General features: G+C 39.5%; 1 protein-coding gene across 1 annotated transcript; it reads left to right on the forward strand.

Annotated features, from left to right (window-relative positions):
* Positions 1–4,015: 4,015 nt before the first annotated feature.
* On the forward strand, positions 4,016–20,295 carry LOC137294067 (myoglobin-like). The gene is made up of 13 exons (XM_067825001.1): positions 4,016–4,175; positions 4,572–4,667; positions 4,931–5,050; positions 9,453–9,571; positions 9,845–9,944; positions 11,588–11,705; positions 13,021–13,072; positions 13,272–13,341; positions 14,104–14,179; positions 14,469–14,570; positions 14,815–14,911; positions 17,991–18,064; positions 18,408–20,295. The coding sequence occupies exons 1-13, from the start codon at positions 4,059–4,061 to the stop codon at positions 18,464–18,466; spliced, it is 1,200 nt and encodes a 399-aa protein (XP_067681102.1). The 5' UTR covers positions 4,016–4,058; the 3' UTR covers positions 18,467–20,295.
* The last annotated feature ends 149 nt before the right edge of the window (positions 20,296–20,444 follow it).

Consider the following 20,444-nt stretch of genomic DNA (forward strand, 5'->3'; position numbering starts at 1 on the left):
GGGTTACAAACCACATAACATTGAGGTTTCAGCGTTTAAGGTTTTCCAAGTTAGTCAGATATAGTCTGTATGTCTTCTGCAGCCTTTTCCGCTGAAAGTACCGGTTGAAACGCAAATGAGTGTGAGAGATATTGAGGGTCGAGATAAGTCAAAGAATTGGAGTAAATCCAGGGCAAATACAGCCAATGAAATAAGAATCCTTTTATCTTCTACCAAAATATACTATCCAAAAGGACAACGTATAGGTGAGAAATCTGTTGCGAAATGTTGTATTTTCAAACACGTATAACTCGTCCACAAATGAATTGCTTTGGAAGATGTCTTTCTGATCTAGCAGCGTGGCTGAAGTAACAGTTAGCAGCATCTGATTCATTTCAGCATCGTTCTATTCTATGTCAACTATTTCCCAATCCAAAATCTAAGTTAAGCTAAATACAAAAGTGAAATGTTTCTCGGGTATCGGCTCGTCAATTTTATTTGTACGCGTACTATCTTTTATTACCATTAAAAAAAATAATTTTGACTTTGCCGCGCTATGATCATCCATTTGTCCACTATAAGAATGAGTGTCTGTAAGAACGAGTGTGACTCAGTCTACAACTCATTAACACGTGCCAACCTTCCCAAGCTGTATTTCTGAGAAAAAAAGTAAAACTTTGGATAAAAATCTCCATATATCCGACACATACTGCGATAATCAGACATGGCCAAATCTGTATTCAAAAAGCAATTTTTAACTAAAAGGGCCCTATGTTCAAATGTAGGTTGTGCATGTTTGAGAGTGTTTGATAACAATTTGTAAATAATAGATATACTTGGCACACAAAGAAAATGTGCATATAAAAATAAAAAAAAATAACCCAAACCGGGTCATGACATATAAGGATCTTAGCTAAGAGATTAGTGACATGTATCCAACATGCATACACATGCCACGTTCCGTGACGTCAGTGGTTTCGTCCTTGAGACGTGCAGTTGTTGCACGTGTATACCATCCCATAACGTCGACGTATTCACTCCTACACAGTTGGACAACGTTTACGTCATCACGATGTCAGACCACGACGTCCCGCCATACAACATATCCGTGCGTTGCGGCCTGTGCCGGTGGAGAAGGGGATCCTAGTGGTTGGGGGCATGGGACCAGGACCAGTGTTCCTATTGCTCAACACACAAATTCGGCCCCAACTTCACCTAAATGCCTGAAAGCGCTTGGTTTCAAATTCTAAATGGGGTGGGGATCAAGCTACCCTTCTCCATCTATATCGATCTCTCGTGCGTTCTAATCTTGATTACGGCTCCATCGTCTATGGTGGAACCTGCAAAAGCAACTTAAAACTATTAGATTCAGTCCATCATCAAGGTCTAAGACCCTTTGTCTTAGCCCCTTTAGAACGTCACCTGTTGACAGCCAGTATGTCGAGGCTGATGAACCATCTCTTGAGCAGCGACGTATATTGAGCTTTACAGTATGTAACAAAACTATATTCAAATGAGTCAAACCCTGCATATAACTGTGTTTTCAATCCTCTGTATGAGGATTTATACAATAACAAATCTTCTCTTGTTCCGCCTCTTTGTTTAAGAATAAAACTACTAATTTCTGCTGCCAGCATTGAGCAGGAAAACATAGCTCCTTCCCGTCTTCTTTCTTCTCCTCCTTGGCAGTTGGTTAGACCACAAGTTGACCTAACATTAACGACATTTAAAAAATCAGAAACGAATGAATTACAGTATAAACAAGAATATAATCAATTGAAACATAAATATAGCAATTATAAATTCTTATTTACAGATGGGTCCAAGGACGGTGGCGCTGTGGCTTGTGCCACTGTCATTGGATCCAGAACAATATCGCCTAGATTACCAGATAACAGTTCTGTTTTTACAGCAGACGCTAACGCCATACTAACAGCTCTTTAATATATTCAAAGACACCCTAAACGTAAACAATATATAATCTATTCAGACTCTCTTTCTTGCCTTCAGGCTATTAAAAATATCTCTTGTAAACATCCACTTTTAATTGAAATTATTGAATTGTATAATAATCTTGCCACTGGCCATTACGACATCGTCTTTTGTTGGTTACCCAGCCACGTAGGCATTTCCGGTAACACAATGGCCGTTCTTGCCGCCAAGGCAGCACTCAATAAATCTGTGACACCACTTCTTATTCCATACTCTGATTATAAAGCTAGCATTAGAACTTACATCCGTGATGTGATGCAGAAGAAGTGGGACACCCAAGTAGGTATGAAATAAAAACGTATATTGGTTACACCTACTTGGGCGGTCAGTCCAGATTTGAAGAGGTTATTTTACGACAATGTCGTATTGGCCATACTAGATATACTCATGTGCACCTGTTAAAAGGTGAGGATCCTCCTTTTTGTATCCCTTGTGATGAGAGGGTCACGGTTAAGCATATTCTGCTTGACTGTGTTGAATTCTCCATCACAAGGGATAAGTATTTTACAGTTAAAACAATGAAGGATCTTTTTACTGGCGTTAATTCACATTTAATTATTGAATTTGTAAAAGAAACTGATTTTTTGGTGGAAGTTTGAATATTATGTTGTGTAAATAGATGTATTTTAATGATTGGTAGTTTGAATTAGTAACTTGAATTGTTGGTGGCTGTACCCTCAAAAGGGGTTGAAGTATTGTAAAATTATTGTCCTCCTGAGAGGGTATGTATGTCCACAAACATTCACAGTAAATTTCAGTCTACCAGGATTTTAATCGTAGCATTCATGTGATTTTAATTTCGGCTAACTATTCGTACAATCGCCAGCAGCTGAAGGGATGGTGTAAATCCAACTAGGGTCCATGTAGGTAGCAAAGGTACTGTAAGTCCTCGTGGTTCCTAGTGTGGTGATCTACCTTCTGTTGTTGGCGATCTATAGTCTGTTTTTATATTGTATTGTCTAAATAGTGCTATTAGTTTTAACTCTCCACGCTAGTTTTAATTGAAATTGTGATATTCTAGTTGTTTTAATGTCCTTCGTTGACGGGTTTTTACAATGTATATATGCTCTTTTTCATTCTTGAATGTTCTCGTCACGATATGGGTGAGATATTGCCAATGTCACGTTAAATATTACCTCACTCACTTACTCCCATTAAAGTTTCAATATCGTATTAATCAACTGGGATAATATTTTGACAATACACAGTATCTTTATGTGGCAAGGTATTACTTTTAGTTAGTATTTTACAACTCTTTTAGATGACACTCGCCATAGACATGTGTGGATGGGGTCTGCCAAAGATCCGTTTCAGTAACTGGAGATGAACTCTTTCGACTCTTTCTTGACTCTTCCATAAATCCCCAAATTCCAAAGCCGTAACTCAGAACAGGTGCTATTGAAGATATAAATAACTGGTATTTAACAGAAATTGGGATATGTTAGTTGTTAGTTGTTCAGCCAATAACACGTGAGTATGTTTCATGGCTATTAAAATGAATATTTCAAACACGTGAAGATATAATAGGATTATAGTTTTTGTGTGTTTTGTTTTATTTTTGTTCATGATTATGTTGCAATTTCTCCTCAGACCACGATGAAAAAGAAAAAAAGACAGCTCTTTGTGTATAGAACGGTCAGAATAAGGATGTAAGTTTGTCAGTAGGAAGACATAGTAGACCTCGTATATACATTGACTGATTACCAATGATTATACATTATCGTTTTGTCCTTATACCGACATAAACAAATTCAAAGAACAAGACAAGTCCTTTAATATACATTTCATAAATTTTATTCATGAATAAAGAATACTGCACATTAGAAGTAAATTACAACTGTAGTAATGTCTACTTTTCAGGAGGTTTGATACCACTTTGAAATAAATATGTGTGAAGAGCTCAAATAGCATGACGGGTGTTATATGACCAAACACGTTTCATAAATTTAAAATCAAACACAGACGCTCTGGCCCAATGCAGTTTCAATTACACAGTGTTATCATCGTATCACCGACGCTTGGGCATTTGAACTAAAACATGACTAAATGACCTTGACCCGGGCCAAGGTGACCTTGCGTAGGGTGCAATGCGCAGCGATCTCCAGGCAGAGATGATCCGACAGGACGACAGTATGCTTGGCTCCATACAACTCAGTGATTACCACGTATCCAGAGACACAGGCTTTTTGTTGGAGAACCCTCAGGTAGTACGGCCTTGAAGTATATACCGAACTTAGTCTCGTCAACTATGAATTGTAATTATGTTTTTCGGTCACAGTAAGTACTGATTTGTCTCAGTAATCCCTCAGTAATTCAACGAAAGACGGTTCTGGCAAATACTCCTTCCACACGCTGCTTGCTCGCGCGCACCGCAGAATCTGAGAAATACTCACTTCCTGAAGGTTGCGTTCAACGAGGTGTTTTAGTGTTCCCGGACAGCGAAGTTTTAACTTGCAGCATTACGTTTCTTCGCCGTAGTCGTCAATAGTTCCGTTCCGGTAAATATATCGTTTTTTAATATCTCATCAACCATGCCGCACGATACACGTTTTCTAGACTCTGTCAGTATATTAACTGAATATTATTCACGTCTTCTGTAGGAATATTTACCAGAGTATTTTGAACCATGGAACCGCTTGGCAAAGTGCATGCCAGACTTAGTATCCAGCCACAGTATGAGAGAAGCTGTGAAAGAGGTGAGTAACTTTGTCAAGGAGCGTCAAATAATATGTGATGGTAATGCAGAATCCACATGAAGACTCTGTTTTTCCGAGTGCGAAACGACAAATGTTATTTCACCTTGAAATTGGGAAACAGCGCTGGTCGTCTCAGTGCGACCTGGCCAGCTGTTTCTTGTGTTTGATTACGTCAGACCATGCCACGCAAATAGTGCTAAGATAATATAAACTATACCCAGATCTCGAATTTCTTAAGACAACTGTCCACCTTGTTATGACAGATGCCTCTGTTGGATTACTCCAAGTTGGCCGGGTACCGGCAGAAGCGTCTGGCCCACTTGCAACTTGTTCTCATTACATCCGGGTATTTGTGGCAGGAGGGAGATGCTGGGGTAGTACAGGTAAGACACGTTTAAATGTTCCAAGTGTGGAGGCGTACCTGATACCTCGATATATTAGGTCAAATTATCGACAAGTTCACATTCTTTAAATAAACTCTACTTATATGATAAAATTCATCTCTAACTGAGTATTTGACCATCACTCATTCCTACAACATGTAAACTTTGTGAAACTGTCGGAAATGAATTTCAGTCTCAAGCTCCCTACGATATGTGGAGTGTAATATGTCCCCGAAAGCCTTGATGTGTGCGAAATTAGAATTACTTTGTGATTGCAGGTTAAAAAATGAAATATATTCATATATTTCTTTGAAAATGAAGCCATATAGAAAAATATTCCTCGAGTGTCGACTCACTTCAAGTGCAGTTCAATTTGGGCATATGATATTGCTAACTGAGGAAATTGTCCAGTGAACATAACATTAACAAGTAAAATAAACAAATGTTTCAATAGGTCTGTTTAAAACTTAGTTTATCCAATGTTTTAGTTCGTTTCCAAAGCGTACCAAAATTCAGTCCTAGTTTGTTTAATGTGTTCAGCAAACCTTCGGTATATCTTTATGTATCGAAAGCCCCTCCGTTCAGAACCCATAATCCCCATCGATATGTAAATATCTTAATTAGCACAACCTGCCGTCGGTTCATCTTACTAGCGATATCCAGCCAGGGGAGATAACCGAAACAATTCTTCTCATATGCACAAAAACATGGTCAGAAAACGGGGTAAAACCAGGGATGCGCTTTTACGTGCGTTTGTAACGTTGTCTCTGATTACACAAAGAATATAGATGCAGCAATGGAATGAAATGTAACAAAGTTAGACACCTCTTTTTCATATTTTGAAAAAATGTGACGTCGTATGTTGACTTTGTCAAAGTGAAAACTTCTGAAGTGTAAAAAACATATTTATGCATTTCTGTAAAAATTAGTTAATTAGTCGAACTGTCCAGATTCAACTTGCCCTATTAATTGTAAGGCTAAATAAAAAACGTGAAATGTTTCTCGGGCATTGGCGCCTCACTTTTACTTGTGCGCGTAACAATTTATTATTACCATTACCGCGTCCCGATCATCCATTTGTGCATTCACATAAGAATGAGTCTCTGTAAGAACGAGTGTGACTGAATCTACAACTCATTAACATGAGCTAAACTTTCCAAGGTGTATTTCTGAGAAAAAACGTATAAAATATGTGTTCCTCCCTCGTCACAAAAAAATTATAAAATGTCCTGCCGCCCTCGTCAGTTTTGAAACACATGTGCCCGAGAAACATTGAATTTTTTAATGCAGCATAATTGTTTAACAACGTGTTGATATCGAAACAAAAATTGAAAGGACCCACCGTCTATGCCGAATGTTACTTTCGCTTGTCGTGAAGCAACACACAACCTTGCCTGCTGAGATCGTATTTGTCAACAAGCGTGGAAATATCATCTTTTCTGCCAAACAGGTGAGTGACAACATATTTCATACCTGCGATATGATGATGTATCTTGACCTAATGAACGAATATAGCCATTTATTACCGCTTTGCAACCCAATTTTAACATATATATGGCGTGTATACTGAGATGATATTTGTTTTTATGAAATTATCAAAAATGAATATATCTGACAGTGAGTGACAGTCATTCACGTGCCATCCCGGCAACTTAATGCAGGTCACGGAAACAGGCGATTAGTACGAATGACTGACTGTAAAAGTGATTGTGTTATTGTTATCATACACAAGTTATTTACATTTGACAGGTGACCATGGCAACATTTTATGTTGTATTGTCTCTATTTTCAACTGCATTCCAGTTCTCCTACTTCAGTGCATACACTGCATAATACCTCCTCATATGTTATTATTATTATTAAGATACTATTGTTGCTGACACAAATACCCATCAATCAATTAATTAATTACGTTTAAGGTCAGTATAAATTATCACGATCTAATTTTTGCCATATTATTATGAAATGAATTAATTTGCATTTTTCTTAATTTTCAAGTTTTGAGCTGAGCAACTGAAGAGGAGAACGAGAAGAAGCCAGGCTACTTATGTTTTGCAAAGTGACATAGATTGGTAGCTAGTGTTGTTTCATATTTGCATGATTAACGTGCAACTTTACCTGTATGCTGTTGATGTGATTTCTTTGAGACATATATACCTGCCATATCTTGACATGTTGCGATAGAGTTGAAATACCAAGACTAGTTACCACTGTTTCAAAGAAAAGTGTTTTCCTCATATGTTATACATTATAGTTTGCTAAAATGGATACAGTAGCCCAAGGATGATGAAATAACTTGCAACTGAAATTGTATTTTCTGGATCCTATTTCCTTTTAAAGTATTCCTGATCAGATCCAAAACATGCCTAGACTTCTAAATAGCAGATACAGTATGCACGTAATGATGTCAGTCCATCATGTATGAGATATTGGAAATGATATGAAAGGGCCTAGGTGACATTTGTTCGTGTTACTGGGGCCGAGTTTAGTTTTCAACGCAGTGATATATATTTTATAGATTATGTTGCAGGAGTAGAACTTTATTTTTCAATTTGTTATGGTCTTACGAAAGGAGCAAGGAAACAGAAACATGAACCTCATCTTGTATATGTACTTTTCATTATCTTTTACTAGTCATTATTACATGCCATATGTTGACAGTTTACGATGGTGTTGAAACAGCTGGCATGTGTATAACTCCGTCAGTTACTGCTTTTGCAGTTTTGTGTGTTAGATATAATACTTTTATTGCAAAAAGACAGACGTGATGCCAGTAAACAAGTACAATGCATACCAATATTTTTGAGAAGTGTAGAAATATTTTGTAAAAATGCCCTAGAAAAGAAGTACGGTAACTCTGTGTGTGTGCGTGCGTGCGTGCGTGCGTGCGTGCGTGCGTGCGTGTGTGTGTGTGAATGATAATATTTTTTTTAATGATTTTTTTTTCTGTCTGGAAAACAAAGTATATTTTGATTACTTATCCCATGCTCTAGCCCAACATCAACTTTCATGTTAATTGTACAGACTGAACTCCCGATATCATGGAAATACATTGTCATACATTTGTATCTCATGACTTTCAAATTTCAAGGTCGAACATATTTTTATAAAAGCTCATGTCATCGGTTCCCAATTGCGCAGATCGATGCTCATGTTGTTGATCACTGAATTGTCTCATCCAGTCTCGATTATTTATAGACCGCCGCCATATAGCTGGAATGTTGCTGAGTGCGGCGTAAAACTAAACTCACTCACTCACATTGCATCTCATGACTTTCAAATTTCAAGGTCGAACATATTTTTATAGTGACTGCTTTCACTAAAATGGATATGCAGGATACCAATACAGAGCTCGAATACTTAAACACATGTTTTTGGAGTGCAGAAATATTTTGTATGTGTTCCCAACACCCCAAAATGGCAAAAACAAAATTCAATGTTTTTTTCCGCAGAGTAGGTGTCTTGTAAGTCTAAGGACTATTTACTAAAGTATATGGGTATGAAAATCAAAGTGTTTTGTTGTTATTGAAAGACGTCGTTCGAGTAACACACCAAATTTGGTGGGAAAATGCATTTAAATTTAAAGAATGAAGGAGATGAATTCTGGGGCAATCATAACTTTGGCCAGGCAGTCATTTCAACTACGACGATGAAAACAACCGTCTGATTTCCTGACTGTGTGACAGCGAGTCTCCACACCAACAATATCAGTCACGTGATTACCAGTTATTTCCCGTTCCGACTGCTGTTTCCTGTAAACAATACACAGGGCTGCTGTGTTCTTAACATTCGTGGGAGTCGTCTTCTGTCGACCACACCCAACGACAACCGACCGCAAAACGCTTATATTATGTTGACGTGGTACTTGTGAGTCTAGCAGGGCGGTGGAATAGCCCAGTGGTTAAAGCGTTCGCTTGTCACGCCGAAGGCCAGTACAGTTTGTGAAATCCATTTATGGTGTTCAATGCCCCGATATTGCTGGAATTATGCTAAAAGCGGCGAAGTGAACTCCTGAAAGCGTCTACCTGAAAGTGTTATTCTGTCATTATGACAAAGTACCGATGTACCTAGCGTCTGCCTGAATGTGTTATTCTGTCATTAGGGCAAAGTACCTGCATGTCTAGCGTCTACTAGACTAACAACTAGTCTCTGAAACTTATTTTACTGAAACAGGTTCATAGTTAAAAAATAATAATATGATGAAATGGCGCCCGAAGACTTTCATCATTTTCAGAAACTGGGGGAATCTAGACTTGCCACATTTTCTAGACGTGCATGGACTTTCTTGGATATACGTGCATTTGACTTCAGGGTCTGTCACTCTTTTTCACTCTGAAAAAGTACCTGCATATCTAGCGTCTACTTGAACGTGCTATTCTGTTAATGGTACTTGTGTTTGTAGCGTCTCCCTGAGTGTGTTGCGGTACCACTGTGGCATGTATCCAACATACTGGGACTAAAGCCTGTCATCGGTCACCCCGACGTGTGTCTGGCTAACTGGAAGTACACAAAGGACCAGGGGTGAGTACTTAAACTCAGACCTAAACGCCCAATCGTTGAAATGACATCCTAGTTCTAAAGGCACCTAAACAGGGTTCAGACAGAGCATCGTCTTTCAGATCTTGAAAGAGACAGTTTTAATGTGATTCCTAAGGACAGGGTACCACAAATATAATGTTTTATATTTTGGTCGAACCGTAATCGAACCTTTTCACCATTCATGTCACTGAGATTACACGTCAGCACGATGTGATCCTCTCAGAGATATTACTACTTCCATTTGTGTTGGTTCAGGGAGATCGAGGTTCTGTACACAGTCCCTGGGGGCTCAGACAGTGTCTGGTTCCTCAAGGTGACCTGCTTTGTGGAAATGGCCTCCGCAAAAGGTCTGCAGGTGAGTCTGAGACAGACGAATAATTGTTTTCTGGGAAGATTAAGCCACCGATAATTGGAATGTTCCGTCAGATACCATTAGATGTTCCAGAAAGAAACATCACCTCGGGTTTCCCCAAGGTTAAAAGTATATAGAGCCTCATTAAAGAAATATTTTGTAGGTATTATTATAAACTAAAACGTACCGCCACCGTAGTGGCAAACTGATACCTGAAGTGAAATTCACGTCGTGAATAAACTGTCGAAGTGAGAGATAGTATAAACCATGATTTGGGGCCTCTGTTAGAGTTTCACATGCACTGGAGTTACATAATTCAGTGTGCGGTCAGTCTGCAGTTTGAAAGAAAACACCACAATTATGCCCTGACTGTCAACAGTTGAACGTGAGATCGCCGTAGGTATGCCCCCGATGGGGTCGACACACGCCAGCGTTGCAAGAACCTTCGACCTCACCCGTGTAGCCGTCTCTTGACTGCTGCAGCGTTACATGCAGACGGTCAGACCAAGACGTGGGAGACCGCGAGTAACAACACCAACCGAAGACCGGCATTTGAGAACGTTACATCTTAGGCACCTTTCCTACGGTGACGTCATCAGCGGCGAATTCCATTGATCATCTTGTCAGTCGATACACTGTGGCTAGACGTCAGGTAGCAGCTATAAGAGCCGACAGACCCTTCAAAGGACAGGTGTTGACCCCTGTGTTCAGACGTCACAAATTGCATTGGGCTAGAGTTGTTCGACTTTTGCATCGACGAGAGGAACAACGTGGCCGTTCTGCAGTGGCCAGCATGTTCTCCAGACATGTCCAAGATCGAGCACATGTCTGATGTGGGATGCACTAGACAGACGTGTGCGGAAACATCCTAATCCACCACAGGATAGACAGCAACTTGCTCAAGCCTTCCAGGACGAATGGCGTCGCATACGACGTGATCTTGTCCGACGTCTGACGTCTTCGGCTGGAAAGAGGCTGCGTGCATGTATTGATGCAAAAGGTGGACATGCAGGATAGTAAAGTGATGGTAGTGAATATTTATTGTGTGTAAATCAATACCTTCCTCTATATGACTGAAAGACGGTTTTCAGGGGCGCTAGTGAACTTGCACATGCCTGACACCACGTGTTTCCGTAGTATGCGTGTAAATGTTAGCTTAGGTTGGGTCTGGGTCAATGATGATGACTTCTAAAAAGCCTTGTTTACTTTCTTTTGGCGGTCAGTTTAGTTATCGGAACTACTAGCACTTCAGCCCCCTCCGTTCATTGATTGGGTTGACGTAGATGCTTCTATGCTAACCAACCAACCAAGTGATGACCAATAGTTCCAGCAAGCAGGCAGCTTGAGATTTCAAAGGCCAATCAGTGGCCAGATTGTTCGTGCATCACGTGCAGCTGGCTACGCCATCTACGCAGCACATTCAAACATCAAGCAAAAACAGAATTCTCTAAACAGTCGTGAACGGAGAGGACTCAAATTTTAGAGTTTTTTTTAGTGACACGGACGTATTCTATTATGTAACTAATACAGGCATGCGCCATTTTCCCACCGCATGTGTTGATGGTGAATGGATGAACTGTTTGAAAGTGCTGATGATTTTAGTTCCACAGGATTGTATTTACTGGGGACCTCTGCGTCTGTTACAGGCAGTCCAGAATGTACTGGATGGCGTTCTGGAAGATGACAATGTCAAGGTCACATCCGGTTTATCTGGTCTGACGGAAATGGTCGGGAACATGCAGTCGGCCATGAAAAGGATGCACGGTAATGGTGTTATCTTTCAACAGCTCTTGAGGGATGACTTAATATTGTAACACTTAACATTGTCTCGTACGGAATCGTTATCGCATTGTCGCAATCTCGAAAACAAAAACAACAAAATAAACAAACAAACAAAGGGAAAACACGAACAAGAAAGACACGTAAAACATCCAAATTAGCCAAAGCGCGAAATGCGATAAATCGTGACAAACTTTCATTGTTACACTGTTGTATATTAGTTCATTTTGACACTTTCGGGTTTTGTTCAACGCGACAAGGTCCAATCGGAATTCCTTAGTTTGCGATCTCACCACCAACAGCAACAAAGTAAGACTTAAGCGTTCATACATGTGGTAGTTTACACATCGGAAGATCTGTTGAATGTTCTGTTATGAATGAAATTGCCCTGCTTATTCAGATGTTTCAAATATTTGAGATATTACGTTCATGCAGTCCATGTACACCTGTAGCAGCGTATTGAATAATACTTACACTGCACAGTCATTGGTACACGTATTTGCGTGATTTGCAGAGTATATCAGCAGAAATCAATGCCTACCAAGTAAAGCCAACACTAAATTGCAACACAGTGGATCAATTTTCTGTTCACTGGAAAACGAAACATTTCCTAAAGTTTCAGTTAATACACTAACTTATGCTCCGAATACTGTCATTATTGTTCAGCAGTCGAGAATCGTGTCGAAAGCTGACAGGATTTCAATGTTTCAGAATATCTTACATCTACGTTTGGCAAGTACTGAAGAAACACGCGAGCTCGGAAACACGCGAGCTCGGAAACACGCGAGCTCGGAAAGGTCTAATGGCCAGAAACTTCTTGAATAATCAAAGGCAGCCTTGTTCATGTACACAAGGGCAGATAACTCTTCTTCAATCCGAAAACCTTTCTGGAAGACTCCACCCGCAGCGTACTGACTGCTTTCAAGTCTAGCCAGCAACAGACATATGCTAGCAGGAGTTAAAGCTGTTTCCTCGGCTATGCCTCCATGTCTGGCAACTTTATTTGCCTGGGTTGCGAATTACCTGTCCGACATGGCTATTTGGCAAAATTAATGGTAACGTTATCAGTCTTAATGAGAGTCATAGTTTAAAATTTGCCTCAATGTAGGGTTGGTAAGATCAACAAGATGGCGGCCATTCCCACTGATTACGATCGAGTTCGCGAAATGTGAGATATAGATATATATATAGATATAGATGGAGATATGGAGGAGGAATCATCATTTGCCACAGACTGTTGCTACATGAGTGTTTACTACACCACGAAAATCACAATTTAACAATCTGGCATATGTTTCAGAACACTTGTCGAGTGACACCTTCTACAACACAGTGAGACCTTATCTTGGCGGGTATGTTAATTTACTGGAGGTCGTAACGTCAGTTGTTGAGTATACTCGTCGATCGATTTGACGGCGCTTTCAGAGGTGTTTCTGGATAGGAATGTCGTCCTACAGTAGTACTGATATTAGTAGCTAGGATCCAAGTGTTATATATATATATATATATATATATATATATATCATATATATCATACCCCGTATTTTACAGATGGGGTGGACCCTCCAGTCCTCTTCCTGATGGGATCATATTTGAGGGTGTATCAGAGGAGCCAGTTCAGGTACGTTTCTAATATATTTGAATCTGTTTCAGTCGGGGCAGGTATAGCTGTCAAGGGGTATTTTTTTCAACGAAATAATACAAATGCTAATGGTCAAGGGCAGAAAATACGAAACTCTTATATTTGGGTGTAAAATGCAATATTGCTGTTAACATAAGTTGAACAGATGACTGAGATTCATTGCTTGAATAGATCACCGAGATTGAGTGGCGGCATCTGTTAACATTGCTTGAATAGATCGCCGAGATTCATTGATTACACCTGTTAACATTGGTTGGCTAGATCACAGATTGAGTGGAGACACCTGTTAACATTGCTTGAATAGATCACCGAGATTCAGTGATAGCACCTATTAACACTGGCTGAATTGATCGCCGAGATTCATTGATGGTACCTGTTAACATTGCTTGAAATAGATCACCGAGATTTATTGATGGCACCTGTTAAAATTGGTTGAATTGATCGCCGAGATTCGGTGATATTACCTGTTAACATTGGTAGAATAGATCACTAAGATTAAGTGATGGCACATGTTAACATTACTTGAATATATCACTGAGATATATTGGTGGCGCCTCTTCTAGATGAGCCTGGAACTCAGCAGTTGTCAGTGCTACCGTAATGTGAACGAATACTATAGGAGACGAAACATTATGAGATGAGAAGCGGTGACTACAGCAGATTTGATGAAATGAACGCGGAAGGGTTTGTTGACGATTCTAATAATAACGAATCATTTAAAAGAATCCATATTTCTGTCAGATGATTGGAGCCTCTGCAGCTCAGAGTACAACACTTCAGCTGATGGACCTTCTCCTTGGAGTCACGCATTCACCAGGTCAGTTCACATGCATCTACTGGTCACCGTCACTAGATACGTTCACATTCATCTAATGATCACAGTCACCAGGACACACATTCAGCAGGTAAGTTCACATCCATCTACTGGTCACTGTCACCGGGTAAGTTCACATTCATCAACTGATCACTGTCACCAGGACACACATTCATTAGGAAAGTTCACATCCATCTGCTGGCCACCGTCACCAGGTAAGTTCACATCCACCTACAGAACAAGCTGCAAGTTTTCCTTAGCACCCAAAGTTTTTATTATCTGAATGTTCCAGACAAACAGGCCTTCCTGGATGAAATGAGGAACTACATGCCCCCCGCCCACAGACAACTCCTCCTTGATGTGATGAATATGCCACGGAAACTGACTTGTATGGGTGTGTTATTTTGCAGTGATGGTGACGCACTTTCCAAACGCTTGACAAATACAAATACGCTTTACAAAAATTAGTGCCAATCAAATAGTTTGTTTGGATGAAGTATTACATAGTTTTAAACATTCTCAATGTTATGTATTCTTCAATATTTTTAATGTAAAGGTAAGTACACTGACAACGTACTCGGTGCTCTTGAAGTTAGTGAAGCTGGTGAGTTAAAGCATATTTTGTTTGACTATGACAGTGGCAGTCTCGGAAGACACAGATTTGACAACAGCTTACAACAAGTGCCTGACAACTCTCACACAATTCCGCAGTTACCACATACAAGTCGTAACAAAGTAGGTATATCATTACTTATCACATAAAAGTAGTAACAAAGTAGGTGTATCATTAGTTACCACCTACAGGTAGTAATAAAGTAGGTATATCATTACTTATCACATGAAAGTCGTAACAAAATGGATATATCATCAGTTACCACAAGCAGGTCGTAACAAAGAAGGTATATCATTTGTTACCACATACAGGTCGTACCAAAGTAGGTATATCACTACTTATCACATGCAAGTCGTAACAAAATGGGTATATCATCAGTTACCACATGCAGGTGGTAACGAAGTAGATATAATATAAGTTGTCACATGCAGGACGCAAACAGAGCAGGTATAGCATCAGTCATCACATATAACATGTATTAGATAAAGTGGGTATGGTATTGGTAATCACATACTGGTCGTAACAAAGTACATCACTCACAGGTAGTAACAAATGGGGTATATCATTTGTTATCACATACAATACGTAATAAAGGAAGTATATTATTAGTTATCACATACAAGACGTGACCAAGTAAGTATATTATCAGTTATCACATACAAGACGTGACAAAGTAGGTAAATTATTAGATGCGACATACAGGGGTAAGAAAGTAGGTACAGCATCAGTACAGGTCGTAACAAAGTTGGTATATCATTAGTTAGCACATGCAGGTCGTAAGAAAATGGGTTTATCATAAGTTATCACGTGCAGGTCGCAACAAAGTGGGTATATAATTGGTTATCACATACAAATTATAACAAAGTACTTGTAGGTATGTTATTAGTTATCACATACCGATCGTAAAAAAGAAGTTATATCATTTATTGTCACATGCAGGGGTAAGAAAGTAGCTACAGGATTAGATAACCTACAGGTCGTAGCAAAGTTGGTATATCTTTGGTTATCACATACAAAATGTAACAAAGTCCTTGTAAGTATGATAATAATTATCACATACCGGTCGTAAGAAAGTAGTTATATCATTTGTTGTCACATGCAGGTGTAACAAAGTAATAACGTAGGTATAGCTTTAGTTATCACAGACAGCGTCGTTACATTGTGGTTATATTATCACGTATCACATACTGGATGTAAGAAAGTAGGTATAATATCAGTGATCACATACAGGTCGTACCAAAATAGGTATATTATTAGTTACCGCGTGTAGGTCGTAACAAAGTAGGTATAGCATTAGTTATCACATACCGGTCGTAACAAAGTAGTTATATCATTTGTTGTCACATGCAGGTGTAACAAAGTAATAACGTAGGTATAGCTTTAGTTATCACAGACAGCGTCGTTACAATGTGGTTATATTATCACGTATCACATACTGGATGTAACAAAGTAGGTATACTATCGGTGATCACATACCGGTCGTAACGAAATAGGTATATTATTAGTTACCACATGCAAGTCGTAACAAAGTAGGTATAGCATTAGTTATCACATACAGGTCGTAACAAAATAGGTATATTATTAGTTACCACATGCAAGTCGTACCAAAGTAGGTATATTATTAGTTATCATGTAGAAGTCGTAACAAAGTAGGTATACGAGGGTTGGCTGAAATGTTCTAAGCCTCACTGTGAAAAAAAGTTACAAAGTCCACGTTTGTAATTTATTTTTCTACATAGTTCCCTTCCAAGTTCACACACTTTTGCCAGCGATGCTGCAAGGCCCGAATCCCGGTCAGGAAGAAATCTTCTTCAGCTAACCTGAAAAAAATCAGTCACAGCGGAAATGACGTCATCATTACTTGCAAAATGGCGACCGGCAAGTTCCTTTTTCATTTTGGGGAACAGGTGGAAGTCAGAAGGAGCCAAATCAGGTGAATAAGGAGGATGGTCAATGAGTTCAAAGCCACAATCGCGGATTGTTGACATGGCCACCACCGATTTGTGAACAGGCGCATTGTCTTGGTGGAAGAGGACACCTTTAGCGATCATCCCTCGTCGTTTGGCTTTGATTGCTTCTCGCAACTGGTTCAGTAGATCAGCATAGTATCTGCCGTTGATAGTTTGACCTTTTTCAAGATAATCAATGAGCAGAATACCCCTGGAATCCCAAAAGACTGATGCCATCACCTATCCAGGTGAAGGAACAGACTTGGCATTCTTCAGAGCTGGTGAATCAGGATGCTTCCACTGTTTTGACTGTAGTTTTGTTTCTGGTTGAAAGTGGTGTATCCAGGTCTCATCCATGGTTACAAATCGTGCCACAAAATCATCGGGATCTGCTTCAAAACGACGCAAATTGTCAAGGGACGTCTGGAACCTGACACGTTTCTGTTCTGCTGTCAAGAGCTTTGGCACCCATCTTGCAGAAACTGTCGTCATTCCTAATTCGTTGGTGATAATATGCTCAACCCTCTCATGAGAGATGCCCATTACACTAGGAATATGTCAAGTAGTCAATCGTCGATCATCCATCAACATATTGAGCACTCGCGTGATGGTTTCTGGAGTGGTTGCTGTTGAAGACCTTCCAGAGCGGGGGTCATCATCAAGGCTTTGTCTGCCACGGATAAATTCTGCAGCCCACATCTTTACTGTGGAAAATGAAGGAGCATCATCCCCTAGAGTGGAGACCATGTCAGCATGTATCTGTGTTGGGGACATCCCTTTCTTTTGCAAGTACTTGATGACTGCCCTGTATTCAGTTTTGTCCATTTCTGATGATTTCAGAGGGTAGGTTTACCAAAAGAGCTGCAGTTGAGATAAAACTATTAGTACGTTTGTAGTTCTTGTGTCTATGATACACTAAATGATTGTCCTCATTGGTGGCAAACACCTGTCTCTACCTGGTGGGGAAAAACCACTCAGGCTGAGAACTTTTCAGCCAACCCTCGTAGCTCGAATTTCAATAAAGCTTGGGTAGAGTTATCATACGCAGGTCAAAAGTGTAACTATATCATATGTAGCATATGTACATGCTGTGATTAAATAGACACATCAGTTATCAAGTGTTATCATTCAAGGACCGTAACAAAGTTGCTACTGTTAACATATACTGTTAACTCTGGTACAAGAGCAGTGCATTCCGTCTCTCTGGGCTTTGATACTGTCGTTAGTGTGTTACACGTGTCTCTAACTACAGGTATGTTGTGTCAGCCTCGAAGAAAGGGAATCGTGAGAACAGCCATCTTGCTAACAAGGGCACTGGTGGAACAGGTGAGATCTAAATACTATATATATTACACCCACACTTATAATCATTCGACGTCATACTGTTCTAGAGTTCTAGAGAAAGTTACACTACAGTGCCATAGTGTCCAACATTTTAGAAGCTGGTGAGTCAAAAATGAAATATACAACTTTATGGATGACAACCAGTAATCTTCTTCTTCTTATTATTATTATTACACTGCTTTAATCTTAACCAATTAAGCTATTTCGCTGTTACCATTAGACCGCCCTATAGTCATACAGGTAGAGATGTACAGTATTAGAAAGATTGTATGCCAGAACATGGCCGTTACTGCTCCTGCTAATAAACCAAACTGACTCTTTTCAGATCTCCTTCCTTTCCTCAAGGCCCTGAGAGACGACACGAAGAAGAAAGTGAACCTTTAATGACAGCTGTTCAGGTGTTCAAGCCGTGATAGACGATCTCATTTAAATCTGATCTTTCGCTCACCCACAACACCTCCCTATATGAAGTTTGAAGACATATCGATACGAGGCAGCAGTACCTCAACACAGGGGACTAACGTGGCTGGTTCTTGAGATCAACAGATGTCATGCATCTAGACCAATTTGGCTTCATTTCGATTTCTGTCTGTTCACCATCAAACACAATTATACATGCTGGTTCTGATACATGAAACAACATGATGTGTAAACATATTATTTCTCTATATTTTGCAATCGGAACTTATCGAATATAGGATTATGACTGATACAGGGGACATAATTGTCTAAACGCCCCTCTGACGATGAACAAGAAATCTCATCTCGTATTTAAAGGTTTTATTCAAAAGAATTAAAAGTTTCTTACATTTTAAGGCGGTCATATCTACGAAATCTGTTGCGAAAATGGTGCATTTTCAGACATGTATAACTCTTCCACAAATAAACTTTAGGGCATGAAATTTTACACCAGTTTAGAAGAAGGTAGTGTCTATACAACCAGCTTGATACTGTTAGATAACGAAGACGCTGAGCGCGGTGGTGAAGGCATAGCACGCGCCCGACCTCGGGTTTCCTGGCTCTCAGACCAATCTCTTTCAACGTGTTACTTACACTTTGACCGCATATCCTCTGAAGTCCAGGCACACTGGATGCTGTGCTCTCACCCGTGGCAGTACAGTCACGCAGCTGTAATACCCGGATGTACTGATCTTGGGCTGCAGTGATAACTCGATGTCAGCCTGTACGAAGACGGTCATTTGTTATACCTGTTTGGTTGCAACGAGCTGCAAGCAATGATATTTTGCTCAGACTAACATTCTGTGTCGCACAGTCAAGACGCCTTCAAAACGAATGCCAGTTTCTGAAGTAATCTGGATTTTTATTGGCCGACAGTGAATGCTCTTTGCTGCACGATTACAAATGGAAGGTGATTTCTGTTGCGTTATGGCGATGCGTTTCTAATCCTGGTAAGAAATCTCATCAACATTTTCAGGTAAAATCGATTTTTCACTTGTCCAGTTGTGTAAAGTCCTGTTATCAACACTTGTGTTACTTATTTTGACTATTGTTGGAACACAATAAGTAATTAGTAGATTTTTAAGAATACAAATCGCCTATGCGTTTCTTTTGGGGGATAGTATATGTTGTTCGTCTAAGACTTCGTGTCCTCGGTGTAGTTCTCTTAGAAACATCTTTCCTGAAAACATTCTTTAGCATGAATGAGGCGTTTTGTGAGGAGAAAAAGTGTTCCGGTTCTTTGTCTGTGTGTGAAGCCTTTGTGATACTCCGGACCCAAATTCAAAGACTAAGGGCAAATATGCATAATACTTAATAAAACGTCATCAGATCATAACTGGCACGAGGTTTAGAGTCTACATGAATAGTTCATTAAATATGTCTTGCGCATATTTACACAATGGTGTAACTGTTATATTTTAAGATATACTTCTGCAATTTGCACATTTGTCTTTATTTGTTAACTTTAAATTGGAAAAAAACAGCCGTTATTGCCTGTAATCAGAAAATAACCAACGAACTAAGCAATATGATAGATTACATGTATGGAGTGAACAATCTAAGTTTTGTCAGCCCCGGAGTTATCCAGGGGTCAATTTGGGGTTTGAAGTTCAACGACAGTGTTTGTTTTCTAAATTTATTGCCGAAGTATGTTTGTTTCAATTGTTTCTATGGCTGTATACTACTGTTTAGGGCTTTAGACCATAGAATATTGCCGTACGACAATGATTTGCGTAATAAACAAGTGAAAATAAGATCTGAATTATTGTTTTCTTTTTACAACCCTGACAGATTGAAAGATATATTTTTATAGAAAATATCTGCTAAACCGATTCCATACTACCATTTGGACTATGTGCTAATGAACACCAATCAGACAGTGAGGATAACAGGTGTTTACGGG

The sequence above is a fragment of the Haliotis asinina genome, chromosome 8 (genome assembly GCF_037392515.1).
Source record: "Haliotis asinina isolate JCU_RB_2024 chromosome 8, JCU_Hal_asi_v2, whole genome shotgun sequence".
Taxonomy (NCBI): Eukaryota; Metazoa; Mollusca; class Gastropoda; order Lepetellida; family Haliotidae; genus Haliotis; species Haliotis asinina.

Coding starts and splice junctions, on each gene's coding strand:
- LOC137294067 (XM_067825001.1), top strand. CDS start 4,059: ATGCGCAGCGATCTCCAGGCAGAGATGATCCGACAGGACGACAGTATG. Junction 14,180..14,468: donor TGGAGTCACGCATTCACCAG/GTCAGTTCACAT, acceptor TGAATGTTCCAG/ACAAACAGGCCTTCCTGGAT. Junction 14,571..14,814: donor ACGGAAACTGACTTGTATGG/GTGTGTTATTTT, acceptor TGACTATGACAG/TGGCAGTCTCGGAAGACACA.